The sequence below is a fragment of the Panthera pardus genome, unplaced genomic scaffold, assembly GCF_024362965.1.
Source record: "Panthera pardus isolate Hobbes unplaced genomic scaffold, ASM2436296v1 HiC_scaffold_27, whole genome shotgun sequence".
Classification (NCBI taxonomy): Eukaryota; Metazoa; Chordata; class Mammalia; order Carnivora; family Felidae; genus Panthera; species Panthera pardus.
This window is the reverse complement of record NW_026526843.1, coordinates 113268493-113283734: the sequence shown is the minus strand read 5'-3', so window position 1 is coordinate 113283734 and position 15242 is coordinate 113268493. Positions and strand designations below refer to the sequence as shown.

At 44.2% G+C, this 15242-nt stretch overlaps 1 protein-coding gene across 4 annotated transcripts; it reads right to left on the bottom strand.

Annotated features, from left to right (window-relative positions):
- Window positions 1-366: 366 nt before the first annotated feature.
- On the bottom strand, window positions 367-13285 carry PIGA (phosphatidylinositol glycan anchor biosynthesis class A). 4 transcript variants are annotated; one of them, XM_019417948.2, is made up of 6 exons: window positions 13220-13285; window positions 10019-10798; window positions 5617-5749; window positions 4710-4842; window positions 4349-4555; window positions 367-2683 (listed from the first exon to the last, which is right to left on the bottom strand). In XM_019417948.2, exons 2-6 carry the CDS (start codon window positions 10734-10736, stop codon window positions 2417-2419), a joined length of 1458 nt encoding a protein of 485 aa, XP_019273493.1. In that variant the 5' UTR covers window positions 10737-10798; window positions 13220-13285; the 3' UTR covers window positions 367-2416. The 4 variants fall into 4 exon arrangements, with proteins under 4 accessions (XP_019273493.1, XP_019273492.1, XP_019273497.1 ...); XM_019417947.2 differs by having other exon boundaries at window positions 12850-13249; XM_019417952.2 differs by having other exon boundaries at window positions 10718-10798; window positions 12850-13249.
- Window positions 13286-15242: the final 1957 nt, after the last annotated feature.

Below are 15242 nucleotides of genomic sequence, written 5' to 3'. Positions count from 1 at the left end.
CTTACAAGATATACAAAATTATACAAGGTATAATTACGTAGTTCACATACACAATAGTTTCCAGATGTATTCGTTTGCCTCACGTGGTAACTCTAGTGCAGGGAAAAACAGGGCTTGTTTGGATCAGGAAACAAAAGCACAATTCAACTTATTATTCCATGAGTAAAAGAGAGAATGTATTCTAGAATGGAAAGATGTCAGAGCAATTCATCAGCTGAAGGACAGTTCCTGTTTTACTAACAGACCCAGCAACACATCTAATTGCAGGGAAAAGAGCAAGCATGTGAGGGAGGGGGACGGGGCGGGGGGAGCACTGTTCAACGGGTAAATACTATTGTGTTCAGAAAACAAGACAAACTCAGAAAATTGTCAAAATGTCATTTTGGTCTTTATTTTTGGACACGTAGCATGTTTTCATAAATCAGTGTTATATGTGCTCATTTTTATAATATCAAAAGAAATACAATATATTTTTCATAAATTCCCCATCACTGCAAGTTCACTTTCAAATAAATGTAAGTAGCGGGGTAGAACAATATGTTCCCACATATTGACCAGTGCAACACTGACAGTTACGATTAAGGTATCCAGGAAGCCTGAAAATTAAGATTAACGAGAACAAGCAAATTTACTTCCGTTTGTTAAAAACAAAGGAAATAATTCTGATTTGCAAATTACATACTTTACATGCAAGAAGTTTAAATCCCATTTCCACCTGAAACACATGGCAATCTTGAAAATATGCTAAGAAACAAAAATAGAAGAACCAACAGTAGTATGCCCTTCAAAATTGCTCAACAGGATACATAAAAGCAAAGGTTACAGTTGCGTGCTTCGCCGTGAATACTGGCACTGTTTCATATTTATATAAATCCGTTTCTGTGCATAAAAATCCCAATGAAATTTAATGGTTTAGGTCAGTCCATTTTTCTTTCACCAAAGAACCGTTAACTTCCAGGTTTTAAAAACCGCACTCCCGCGTTTGTGTTTCGGCACAAAACACAAACATATTCCCTACATTATCGGTGGCAACCGGTTAACGGGCATGTTAAGATACTTTTTAAAAAGAAGTTTTGTGAATGTTATCATTAAAGAAAACAAGTCCCGTCAAGGATCACAATACTGCCAGAATCTATCTAGTGCACCGACGAGTGCCTCGTTCTTTTGATCTCGCAGTCCTTGATCACAAAAACTTAGTCTAAGAAGTTCAAGGAGTTCGTAAGACACACCATGTGGATAATTTGGGGTTTAAAAACCCATGGCTCTGGGCAACAACGATTACAGTGAACAACACACATCCACACAAGAGACTGTGTTCCTAACATTTTCAGACTCAATCTGCTATAAATAAAACATTCTGGGGCAAAGACTTTTGCATACTGACGATACTTCTCAGACATCAGCTAGGCCACAAGTGAAGGGACGTGGCTTGCATCGAAGGTACAGGGTAGCAGCTGACTTGGAGACTGCACACCTCGTACGTTCTGCTCGGAAGACATGAAGGCATGTACAGAGGACTAAACGATGCACGGAAGCACGTGGAGGGTTTCTCTGCACTAGCATCAACAGTGATATCGGTCCCTAGTATTTCAAAAGAAAAGGTATTTTCATAAACACAAACGAAGACGAAGGCTCTACCTAGGAGAACACATGTGACAAGATCGAAGAAGTAATCAGCGTATGCTGACAGTTTCTTCCCGGCATTAAAAGCAGGAGCATTTTTGGCATGTTTGATATTTTACCAGCTTGTCACCTGTGACTACAGAGAAGTGAGCCATCGGAGTGATCGACAAAGAGCACATGTGCCCCTGGTCCTTAACAGCAGGAAGTGTCTGGTTCAATGTTCTACACATAGTAGGTGCTTAAAACATGCTACTAACTGATGGACCATCTTACTCAAGAAACCTGCTGACGGTACGTAACACTGAGCGAAACAAATCAACGGCTACGAACAGGACTTCAATGGCTATGACGTGTGTGAACAGGACTCAAAGTAGTTCGTATCGTTGTTGTACTTCCCTAAAGAAAACTTGTAAACATCTGGTGAATGTCTAATTAATGGTAGAACATTTAAAATTGGCCAAAAAATGCCCAGAAAACATTTGGCCCTTCAGCACCCAAAGCTCCCAAAATATAATGTTAAAACATCTCCGTTAAAGGGATTTCAGTAGTCTGAAAAATGTCATACCTGAGTGGCTTAAATGTTCTCTCCTAAATTTTAAGTAAGTGCAAGGAGTTTCTACACTCAGGAGTTGCATAAGTTTTTATCTTTCTTCAAAATAAAACATCGAATGGTATAGAGGTAGCATAACTTACTAAATGAACTTTAAAAAGAAAAAGAAAAAAGCAAGGTTATTTTCGATAGTCTTAACAGAACTATCACAAATGTGTAAAATGTTACAATCCAGGCTTTCTTCTACCTGGTTTTAGACATCGCATTATTCTTGCCCTCTTTTTTACTGGGAGGGTATCGAGGAGTCCAGGCCCCGTCTGGCCCTGTGGCGTCTATTGCAACGTCGATGACAGAATCTGGAGTCACCCATCGCAGGAAAACGAGGAAGAGAAAGTTGACTACAGCCAACAAAGCAAAAATGTAGCCCGTCACCGGGCCGCAGTGAGAGATGAGTCTGTCCAGTCGTCTGTCCATCGGTAACACGGCTTCTCCTGCCACGCGGTCGTACACCTGGCAGAGAGAGGCCGACAGTGAGCACCGTAACCCACGACAAACAACGACCCGCGCCGACCAGGAATGCCGTACAGATGCAAAGTGAGGTCGCTTACATTTCGTTGCTGTTGCTGTTTTAGTAATGATGTGATGAATACAATCACGGTCATTATTGTCATTTGATTCAACACTTATGGAGTACTTATTCTGGCCAGAACACTGGGCTACACTCCTGGCCTCTAGGGCATCACCACCAAACTTAACCAACTACGAGAACTCCGAAGTCCTGAGAAGCCGGAGCCGCCTTTCGGGTCACGTCTGTCGAGGCCGTATTTAATGCGGCAGTGAATTCCTGAAGCAGGGCTGGCCTTCTAAGGTTCCGGGACGCGGCTGAGATGCTCTCACCACTAGCCCCCAGCAGAGAGCTCTAATCTAGTGCGCTTCTGGGTAAGAGAGGCCCTTCCGTCCACAGCCACGTGAGGCCGTGCTGCTGAGCACAGATGGTGAGCACATACACAAACACTTTGTAGACTCCACACGGAAGGAAGGGGGAAAAGACGGGGGACATTTTAGCAGATGGCACAGGTCGGACACCGGCACCTAACGCAAAGCTGACTGCCGAGAACTGGTGGTAGGTGGCGTGCTTTGTGAAACACCGCCAAGCACGGACCTCAGAAGTATTCCAAACAAAACCCCACGAAGACCCGTAAACATGTTTGTTTCGAACACAAACGAGGCCAGCATTTATGTTTCAACAGCCTCTCAGCATTCCTTGCGGTCCTTCCCACACAGCAGACCTGTGCGCCGCCTCCTTGCGAACCCAAGGAAGTTGTGACACGCGGTGCAGGTGCCACGGGGCAGCGACCTCTGGAAGGGCGCGGGCCGTTTTCGGCTAGCTCTTCCACCTTCCAAACATCTGGGACACATCTCAATCAGAATTATGCGGGCACTGCTGAATTAGGATAGTTGAGAAAGTACGCTTCCAGAGTGAACTCCAATTCAATTTCTTCATCAAGTTTCTAAATACCACGGTTTAAACTACAAAGCAGGAGTTGAACAGGATCAAAATGGCCTGTGTGGACCCGGCAGAATTAAAAAAGCAACTCCAAATTCTCTACTGCTGCTTTTTATTTGTGATCCTGTTTGCAACATCTGTCACGTGCATTTTGAGTCCTCACTCATTATGTTCTCAATCAGCCCAAAGATGCCAAACTCCTCTTCCCACGGAAAATCACATTACTTAGCAAAGGTGACGCAAGGGTTTCGGGAAGTAGCCCAAGCTAAATGTTGGCCACAATCGGACTCAGCAAAACCATGTATTCTCTAGTAGACCCACGTGCTGTAGAATTAGAAGCAGCCTTAAGAAAACGTCTAAGAGTAGAGTTTAATATCAGTTTTGCCTTTAACTGTTGTGACTTCCTAGAAAACTTCCTCAGGCCCAATTTAATGAAGGGTCTAGATGGCATTACCACTATTTTCAGATGTCAAAGGCAAGGACTTGACTAGAAACAGCCTAGCATATACCAAAAGCAGTACACGGTTCGTGTCTTCTCATCGGAAGAGACTTCGTAAACTTAAGCAACAGAGAGGATAAACCTAGAGAAGAAATAGCAAACGTGTACACAAAACGCCAAGAATTCAGACCCAATCGTTCAAATACTCTTTGCTTAGCCCATGACATACTTTTTCAGTTCTTTCCGCAACGTTCCTCCAGGTGTAGAAAGTCTTTACGATGTTGTGAATATCTTCGGGGGCCGGCAACGCTCCTGATTTGAGTTGGGAGATCGCTTTTTCCAAACCCTCGCACAAGGACTTTACAGAAGGCTCACATAAAATGATCAGATTTTCTGGAAGTACTTCAGGAATCCCGCCAACCCTGGTACTGACGACCTTAAGAAGAGACAAAGAACACGTGACACACCCTAATTCGTACCTCAGGAAAAGAAGCCAAACCAACTTGAAAAGTCGTTACAGAATGTGTCTGATTATTTTTCAGAATGCAAGTACAGAAACCCCGACAGTGCAAGGCCTCAAAGCTTTTTACCTGTAAACCGCAACTGGCTGCTTCCACAATTGCCATGCAGAACGCTTCGGTAAGGGAAGTATTAAGAAAAATATGTCCTTGAACTAAGACATTTCTAACATCCTTGTGTTCTAAGGCTCCCAAGAGACGTACTCTGATTTTTGAAATGAGAGAAGAAAGAGGGGAGTGAAAATCTTGCTAGAAAAGAAATATCATTTAGAAGCCAAGTGTGCTATCCGTACTGTACTTAGATTATTGCTGGTTCTGATGTTTTCCACCTCAAAAAAGGTTAGCATCTCCAAACTCTTGCCTAAGAGTCTTTTAAAGCTCTTTGGTTCAAACCCACACGGCTAACATATTGCGAACTTTTGTCACGCCTACAAATTTCATCTTTTCCGAAATTGGTTGGCATTTAATAAAGATATTAATATGCTTTGATGAGTAAATATTAAAGTCATTTCTAAAGAGGAAAATGCCCCTTCTAAACGGACGTCTCACAGCAAACACCGTTCTAAGTTACTGAGAAAGAGAAGTACTTGAACCTGTATGTGCGGGGCAATTTACACGACTTGGGCCACGCTATAGAAATCACCACTCAGCAAGCCTTGAAAACGCGCAAACATTTCCAAAGCGGTTGGCGTGTGCGTGCGTGGATGTGCGCCCGCGCACACACACCTTCCAGGATACCTCCAACCACTGCCCCCTAGAGTCCAACAATATTGGGCTAACAACAACAACAAAAACAATTAAACTGTGAATCTTAAACTAAAGTTTCCCATAGTACATACATTTTTAAAAAAAGAGACCTCGCGTCACATTTGTACATCGGGTACATGTAAGAGAAACAACCCACTTAACACACGTCACCCAAACTGAATTTAGGTAACTGGTATTTTCTCACCCAAGGCAGTATGGAATCCATCAATACCTGTCATGTAGCTGGTACCTTTCCCGTACTTCTTCCAAAATGATTCTCTTAGGTCCCTCTCCTCCAATTATGAAATTTAAATCTGGATATTTTTGACAGAGTTCAGGTATTATACCACTAAGCAAATCAGTCCCTAGAAATATAAAATAAAGGTGAATGTTGGAAAGAGTAATATTTAAACCTAAAAAAGTTCATCAGAACTGAGAATCCACTCACTTTGAAGAGTATTAGCCATGCCCTCCTTAAGTATAGAAACGAACTCTCAAACCTTTCCGGGGAAGGTGGATTCCCTGGGATCGTCCAAACTAGGACTCATCTCCTGCAAGCTGCAATTCTTAAAGACACATACATTGACACATCCTTTGTTACCCAACACACGGACTGTTTGGTTTCACTGTAACGGAACATTCTTCAAGGTACTCGCTTGTGTTTTACATATCACCTGTTATAAAACAGGTATTTGAGGTAGCTGACATCGGAGTTCGTTTTCGACAAGGCTGGACAGCTGACCGGAGATCTATCTAGGTCCTGTCCCAGCCGTTTTAGGGGCAAGCTCTTTGACCAAGGGAAAGTTTTCTGATATAGAAGAGACCAGGCGTACCCGAAGTCCAAGACCTCTTTCAGCTACCAACTTTCTCCCAGCCTGCGTTCCACTTCCCGCCCTAGGAAAGGGCCAAGTGACAAAGTAGAACTGCAGCCTCCACTTTGACAATGTGGTTTGTACAGAGGATTTTACAGCAAACACTATGGTGTTTGGGAAATTGAAAAGAGTAGTCCATCCAAACCTGCTAGAGCCGCTTCCCTTGAATGACAGTAAACGAAGGTGGCAGGACCGCTACTGCTAGGTCATTAGGGTCCGTCAGAACAAAAGGATGCATCTTGGTTCCTTTTTGTTCTTTAATCAAACACTCTACTTATAATGTGGAAACACCACCTCGGGTAATATAAAGCAACAAAATAAACCATGCTCTTCTAGTCTGAAAGCGGCTATCCAGAGTGACAGCATGTTGACACTATTTGGGAATTTAGTTAAGTAACACTTATAAATTGGACACATTCAAAAGTGAAAATAAATGTAAAATAACCCGGTTAAAGTTTATTAATTTAAGAAATGCATACACACACACATACACACACACACACACACACACAAGAATTGCACTTCTTCTCAGTCCTTCCCAGATACAGGCAGATCAATTATAAAAAAGGATGGTGGGAGAAATTATATATATGGCGTCATTTTTATTAAACAATTCAAAGTAGGACTTAAGTAAACTCCGCTATTTTCAAAATATGATTGCATTAGCAAACATAAATTCACTGCGACTTTTCTGAACTATGAAGGCTTCTCATTAAAATCTTAGCTATCCGTGTTTCCAAACAATTACCAAATCCATCCATTGGATTTCTACATAAACTAGAAGGTGGCTTAATGACTTTTACCATTTAGTGTCCTATAGTTCTTTCGTTTTCTTTCTTACCTTTCCTTCTCCCTTCTATTGCAAAGGTTAAGAACCCAGCCTTCTAATGAAAAGTGCAATACACATAGCGTGCTAATTATAACTGCTGATAACAACATTTACTGAGCGGTTACTACATTAGGCAATGCCCTTGAAGGGTGCGAGGTCATGGAATCCCGACGACTACCTTATAAGGAATGGAACTGATTAATACTATCAATGATCTATATTATTATTCTAGGAATGAAAGGGTTTTCCCAAACAATAAAATATTCTCCTGCCTCTGAGAAGAGTCTAACACAATGGAACATACAAAAGGACTTGCAATTGCCATCGTCACACAAAACGGACAAAGAAAAATCATGATACAAATGGCTTCTAAAGCTCAGTCTAACATATGTTAAAGAAACTTCTGAATCTACACCTAGACTCTGGGCCAGAGGTGAGGGAACAGGAGACCTTAGTTCAAGAGCTGGACTCTTGTTTGTCATCTCTGATACTGTGTAACCTGAGTGAGTTACTTACCCTCTCTGAGACTCAGTTACGTGCAGATAACATCTACCCTACAGTTGTTGGGAGGGTCAAGTGAGGTACTGTACCATGTACAGGCTTTATCAACTCCAGAATATAAATGGAAGTTGTCATCACCACCGCAGCAAGAAGGGGGGCGTGCCTGCACACGCGCAGGAGCACTGGGAGACCCTGACTGGGCACAACAGGCTCTGGAAAAAGGGAAGAAGGCAGCCAGGGAAGCTCAGGGGTAGGAAGTGGGATTTCTCCTCTCTCACTCAATACACTGCAGTGGGCCTTTGAGAACTGGTCCAAAGGAACACCTCCTAAGGAAATTAACTAGTTGATAATTAATAGACCATAAACACAACTACTCACTTTTGGGCTAGAGATGTGGCCGTTCCTTCCGAGAATGTTACTTTTTGTACAGTGCCTGGCGTATGGAGCGGGTTCGCTAAATACTTGTTCAATGACCGAATTGAGAACAGGACAGGCCGTGCCTTCCCTCTGTTGCTGGTAGTTAGCTCAGCGGGCTCGAATACCATCGTTAGTGACGTAAAGGTAACAGCTTTAGTTTGTACCAAGATTTCATTTTGCTCTGATCCTCGACCATGCATGCACCACACTCATTCTCGGCTAGCTAGCTCACAGCTCTTTTAGCTATGTGACTAAAAGATAGCCTAGGCGCGTTTTCTAAGTTGCAATACCTCACCAGTATCCCCAGAGGGGTTTCCAAGAGGGACTGCGGGTCCATTCACATCTTCTTCATTAAAAAAGGAAGCACACCAAGAGAGCATGCCTTCACCCCAGAAAACGCAGCTCGACAGTTTCCTCACCAACCTCCACTTAAGTGGACTGCTGGACCAACCAGGGCTCCGTTCCAAATGTAAAGCATACTGAGCAAGGCCCGCGTCTGCACCGTAGGCCACTCCTGGGCACACTGGTACACTTCCGACCCCACCGCTGAGCTGCGCGCTGAGAACCAGCTGCATTGGTCCACGTACGTCTGATGCCAGCTACGCTTGGTAATGCGGGTACTTTGGGAACGCTGGGTAATTGATGTAAATGGCACATCAACTGACACAGTTAAGTTCCTATGAGGCTAAGCTGAACGGTATGAAAAATTCAATAAAGGAAAAGTTACACCAGAAAGCTCTTGTCCGATTAGGGGATATCCTAAACCACTGTGTCAAATCAAGAACAAGTCAAAAATCTCGAAGTACACGACTTCGTACACCTTTAAGTTCTCACCCCACTTAAAGGAAGCCCAAATCGGTAACTACAAATAATGACGCTTTTGGAAGGTGGCCATGCGAGAAAGACGGCACAGCTCAAACCAGCGGACCAGTACTCTTACGCCTGGAGGCCCATGTCCAACTACTTACTGGCAACTCGGTGTGTGTTAATAACATTCTGAGTTAAATTCAAATACTTAAGGGAGGGTATGGATTATTTTTTTTTCAATAATTCCCTACTTTAAGTGATGATTTTGATTACTGGACAGGTTTTTCAAATACCATCCAGAAGACCACTTAGGTTCTGAATAACCAGACCGTTTCAGGCTTTTAGTAAACGAGGCTCTACAAATGCTATTGCGGTGTCCATTAAGTGCTGCAGAGGCACTAAAAAAAAAAATCCTCCTTGATAATGGCAGACACTTATCAAATACAAACTGGCCTAAGTACTTTACAGGAACCATCACTGAACCCTCACAAGATTCCTGGTGTTGCTCAAACCGTACAAATGAAAAAACTGAGACCCAGAGAGGTTAAGCAGCTTGTCCTCAATCACACAGTGGGATTCGGGGAGGATCAGGCTCCAGGCTGTCTAATCCCCCTGCCTTCACCACTTACCTGCCCACAGATTATTAACACCTTATCTACGATTAAATGAAATAAGCTATAAAACGGCAATGTTCAGAACAAGCTCACTGACTTTGAGGAAATGCATAATAGACAGGAAAGCTAGAAATTGAAATATTCCTAAAGGTCATCCCTGAATAGTACAATTACAGCTGATTTTACTTTTCACCTCTGTGCTTTTCTTAGTTTTCAAAATATCTGCAGTGAAAAGGCATTACTTTTGCAATCAGAAAGAAAGGGCTATGTGGTGGCTCAGCCTCTCACCTCTTACCACACACACAGGGCTGTTTAACCTTAAAAAGACCTGACCTGCTCAACAACATCAGATTACTGTTTTTAAGTAACTATTAAAACATCGAAGGTGGGGGGGTGGCATTCACCACCATTTCAAAAAATCTGGGGGGATGTATCAAACAGTATTACACCTTGCTTCGCTATATTTAATCCAGAAGTGGTTATGAGCCCATAAAACAAAACGACAAGCCAAACAATCATTACATACAAGTATTCAACAGCTTTCTACAAGAAACAAAAGTCTGTGCAGTGCAATTGTAGCTATCATTTCATTACCTTTTCTGTAAACAAGTCTGCTGACAACAACAACAGTTATTATACTATCATGCCTTCTAAATGGGTCTGGAGTGAAGTCAGTAGGATCTACAGCATTAGGAATGACGGACACTATTTCAGGATTCAGTGCTGCTCTTAGCACAGTGTTTTCCTTACTAGTATAAGAGACACAAATTATGTGGTTTGTGTCACAAAGAGACACAGTTAGAAGCTTGTTTGTAAGCACCGAGCTGACATCAGCAAATCCAAAAAGGGAGTGGTCCGTGAAGACTGTCTGGAGCCCCATGGTCTTGGCGTGGAAGAGGGCATCATGGGCCATGGCAGAAAAAGAACTATGTGAATGTATTATCGTGACTCTCTCCCGAACAAATATGTACCTGAGCAATGGCAGACTGTGAAAGAGGGTCGTGGCCGTAGATTGGTTGTACATGACTTTCAGAGGCAAGTAATAGACTTTGAGGCCATTAGTGAGGTAACGGATGCCTTTTCGATTTCCATAAGCATGGGTGACAATTATAACTTTGTGCCCTCTTTCAATCAGACACTGAGAGAGCTGGTAAATGTGGCTTTCCACGCCTCCCATATTGGGATAGAAAAAGTCCGACACCATGCATATATTATGGGTATGGGTCCTACATGTCGACAGACTTCCAGGGCTGACACGGGAGAGCACAGCTGAGGGAAACTGGCCAGGCCCACCTCCTCCTCTACAGGCCATGCTGAGATGGTTTAGGCATTAGTCCTTAGAGCAGCTCAGTTAAGATATGTGTCGTCTAGTACCTGAAAGAGAGAGTAAAACAAGATCTCAGCTCAGAGACAAAATATATTACATTTTCCAAATCCAGATATAAACACTGTTTTATGCTAATGTAAATTTGCCAGCTTTCCCCCTAGAAATAAAACAAAAGCATATAATGAAATTACTCATCTGACATTTACTTGCTTAGCATTTACTACATACCATACAACAAAACTAGATTCTGCAATGTCCTTATATTTTAATTTTGCTTTAAAAAAACTCCTACACGGGGGCACCTGGGTGGCTCAGTTAGTTAAGCGTCCAACTTCGGCTTAAGTCATGATGTCATGGTTCGTGGGTTCAAGTCCCGCGTCGGGCTCTGTGCTGACAGCTCAGAGCCTGGAGCCTGCTTCACATTCTGTGTCTCCCAATTTCTCTGCCCCTCCCCCACGCATGCTCTGTCCCCCCACCCCCAAAACAAATAAACATTTTAAAAAATTAAAAAAAAAAACTCCTACACATAATTTTAAAAAAGTAAGTTTCGGGGCACTCGGGTGGCACAGTCAGTGACGCATCCAACTCTAGATTTCGGCTCAGGTCATGATCTTACGGTTGGCGGGGTCGAGCCCCGTGTCGGGCTCTTGTGCTGACCATGTGGAGCCTGCTTCAGATTCTCTCCCTCCTCTCTCTCTGGCCCCCCCGCCCTCACTTGTGTTCTGCCTCTCAAAATAAACAGATAAATAAAAGTATGTTACATCACAGTATATAAGGATGTGCTATGCTAACAAACCAGTGCATTTCAATAATTAAACATATGGCTCTTTACAGAAAGTTTGCCGACCCTGCTCTAGACCTTAGCCACTGATTCCACAAACCTCATACAATTCTGCGATTCACTTTGTGGTTTATACTAAAATATACCTGGAACTAGAACTGTCTTTTTGACGGTAGCTTTTTCAATATCACCTACAGCACATGTTACAGACATCCACCTACGTTTTCCCCTTCCGTATTCAAGGCTGGTGTTAAAGGGCTCCTTTCGTTTTCTTAAACTTTCTTTCAGTTATGTAAGCCTTTCTTCCATGCGCGTCCCTCTCTCTGGTTTGGAGTCTCGAGATAAAGGCTCAGTTAGAGGTGGGTTGGATCTGGGGCCATTTTCTAAACCTTAAGTAGGAAATATTTACTTCAGGGGTCCCTTAGATCCTCATCAGCACAAAATGCTCAGTATTCGGTACTATTACATATTCTTACTTTTAAAGCTCAAGAGTGCTGTGGAAAGCTAGTGAAAATCTCCCTCAGATTTACAATGGAGATTTCCACACCTCCAGAAACTCAGTGGTACAAGGGAAAGCCATTCCAAAGGTCTGAGTCTCTGATTTCACCTGCAAACTCAGGAAATGCAAATCAACTGCCTGTGCAAAGTCTTAATTCTTCTCGCTAACAAATTTATCTATGTTTTACGTATATTCTCAGAAATACTCAGTGTTTCTTGACCTGAATTTACTAATTAAGATTCAAGACTACCAAATTTTGGGAGTCGTCAGTTTTGTACTTTTAAGTGGTTTCAGTAACATTTTCTTACTGTGGTTCGTCACCTACACCTGAATTTCCAGTTGTATTCAACTTAAAAAGATGAGTGATTAAAAAACAACAACAAAAAAAAGGAGTGAAGGACCAAATGAAATAATCTTAAAAGTTTTCTCGTGAACCTGCTAACGTCCTGTGAGGAGTCTGCCTACTTCCATCGGGTTATCACGCCTAACATCTTTCTGGCATAGAAGCTCAACAAATGGCACAATCACACATTCTTAGATTTTAAAGCCGAAGAGAGGCTAGGAGATCTAGGAATACCTCCCTTACTCTACAAACGAGAAGCCAAACAAGTTGAGCGATTTGCCCACGGTCTCCACCCAGCCACTTAAGTGACAAATGCGAGATGGCCATAAAATCTGCAACCATTCATGGCCAACGAGTGTCTGGGCAGACAGCCGCAGAGGCTCCCGAGGAGCCTTAGGGAGACCCCGAGGGGACTTGGGTCCGGAGGACGGGGCTTCCACACCCACCCCCCTGGCAATACCCCGACTTCACTCACTGAGAGGTCACCGGGGAGCGCCAGGGCCAAAGAAGGGACGACCCCGCTCAATCAGCAGCCCCGCTGGAGTCAAGGAGGGTTCCGCCAGGCCCAAAGGGAGGAAGATGGCCAGACGGCGGGCAGGAGTCTGAGGCTGGGGGTCCGGAGTCCTTCACCCCGCCCGCCTCAATCTCGGCGGAACCGGCTTCAGCGCGGCCACCCCGGCGCACCCTCAGCTCCACTCGACTCCGGTGGCTCTCGACCCCGACTTCCGAGCTTCAAAGCCGCGTCGGCTTCGCCCCTTCCATCGCCGGCCACACTCCCACCGGTGCAGCCCAGTCCCATCCGGAAGCGGCCGAGAGTGCTGGCGCAGGGTCAGACGCGCACTTACCGGCGAGTCCCATGGCCGCCAGTGTCCGGACCTCCCGCGGCTGCAGCCAGAGTCCCACCTCGCTGTCCCGAAACACCAATCCGAGGCGTCCGCGCCCGAGCGCCGCGCCCCCGAGGCAGCCAATCGCAAAGATGCGCTGGCGTCACGTGCGGGAGCGCCGCTCAGCGCCCACCCTTCAGCGCGCGGTGGAACGTCAGTGCGCGTAAGCACATGTTTTCGCGATGTTCAGAGTAACTTGTTTTCTCTGCACAGAAAGTAGTAATCTTTGGCTTAATCTTTCATATGAAGTCTTAGTGTCGCAGATCTCTAGAAACCGGCCCTGGTCTCTTCTTACACAAGCAACCTATCAAGAGCCTTCCTCGGGGTAAAGTCAGAAATCCCAGCGTGACTCGCAGCGAGCCTTTAGGGCTGCTGGGAGTTGTAGTCTGGTGGCCTTTGGAAGCGAAGCTGAACTTAGGAAACTCGCTCCCAGGATGCACTGGACTTCTAAGCCCAAATTGTGCAAAAGGTCTGGTGGGTTCGCGTCTTGGTTGCCTGGTTACAGCGTCTCTTTTCTGGAAGCCGGTTCTCAGCGACTTCGGAGGGGAGAGACTTTTGGGTGAGAAGGCTACCAAAGGCTGGGGTCACGCTGGCCTTGGGTTTCTGGTTATCTGTGCCGCAGCAGAACCGTGTTTGTTCTTAACCACCCTGCTAGGTTGCCTGATGTAGCAAATAAAAATACACAGATAAAGACTAAAAAATACCAAACTTTATGAAAATTGGAATTTCAGGTAAATTTTATTTTTTTTATTTTCTTTTTAACATTTATTTATTATTGAGAGACAGAGAGACACAGAGCATGAGTAGGGCAGGGGCAGAGAGAGAGGGAGACACAGAATCCGAAGCAGGCCCCAGGCTCCGAGCTGTCAGCACAGAGCCGGAAGCGGGGCTCAAACTCACAAACCAGGAGATCATGACCTGAGCCGATGTCCGACGCCCAACCGACTGAGTCACCCAGGCGCCCCTCAGGTAAATTTTAAATAAGTATGTCCCACATATTGGGGACTCGACTAAAAAATTATTCGTTGTTTATCAGAAATTCAAACTTAACTGGCTATCTTGTATTTTATCTGGCAACCTTACACTCTGGAGGAAAAAAAAAATTGAGGTCTGACCTACAATATCAACTCCCACTCAAACTGGTTTTACTGGCTATGGTGGTGCTTGGCCAGGAGGCTCATGAATCGGTGGAAATGGTCTGATGGCCATCCTCCCCTGCCATTTAGTGCCTGGAGTTCCCCCAGCTCCACCATGCATACACTTTCCAGAACAGTTGCCTTCCTGAGCACTACCTCTAGCGCCCCTTTTAAGCTTGTAGAAAACCTATTCATCCTCTGAAGATTTCAGCTCCTTTCTGATGCCCTCCCCAGGCCTACAGAGGGAACTCAATCCTCCCTCTTTTGTGTTTGATAGTATTTTGGCCTTATGCTGGTCTGGTAGTTATCAGGCGATATTCAAGTTGTCTGCCTGACTGACAGCCCCCTTCCTCCTTCACCTGATCCTGGAAGGCGGGTGGTGTTTGGATCTCATACGGACTCGTTCTGAAAATGATTGCGTTTGCTTGTTAAATGTCTGCCTTCTTGGCCAGATAGTAAGCTGAGGCAAGGTTTGTTCCTAGTAATAGTGACTAAGTCTTAATTGTATTAATGGATTTCTGTATCCAGTACCGGTGCAGTCCCAGTACGAACACTTATACCCAATAAAATGTATTGACAATATTTTATGGAGTGTACCATATAAATATTACAGTGCAATGGTATCATTCAAGGAGCATTTTGGTTGTAGGATTTGAAGTGTTACTAATGAGTTAACTTTAATGAGCTAATGCTGTTTAACTCAAGTGGGAATAGATACCCTGCACTGGGTTGATATTGAAGCGTCAGAGAATAAAGACGATGATGAAAGTTCAAGGATGTTACAGCATTGCTTTGGACTCCTGTTCATTTTTGCAATAGGTTTTAAGACAAAGGGAGTGGGTAGAGAA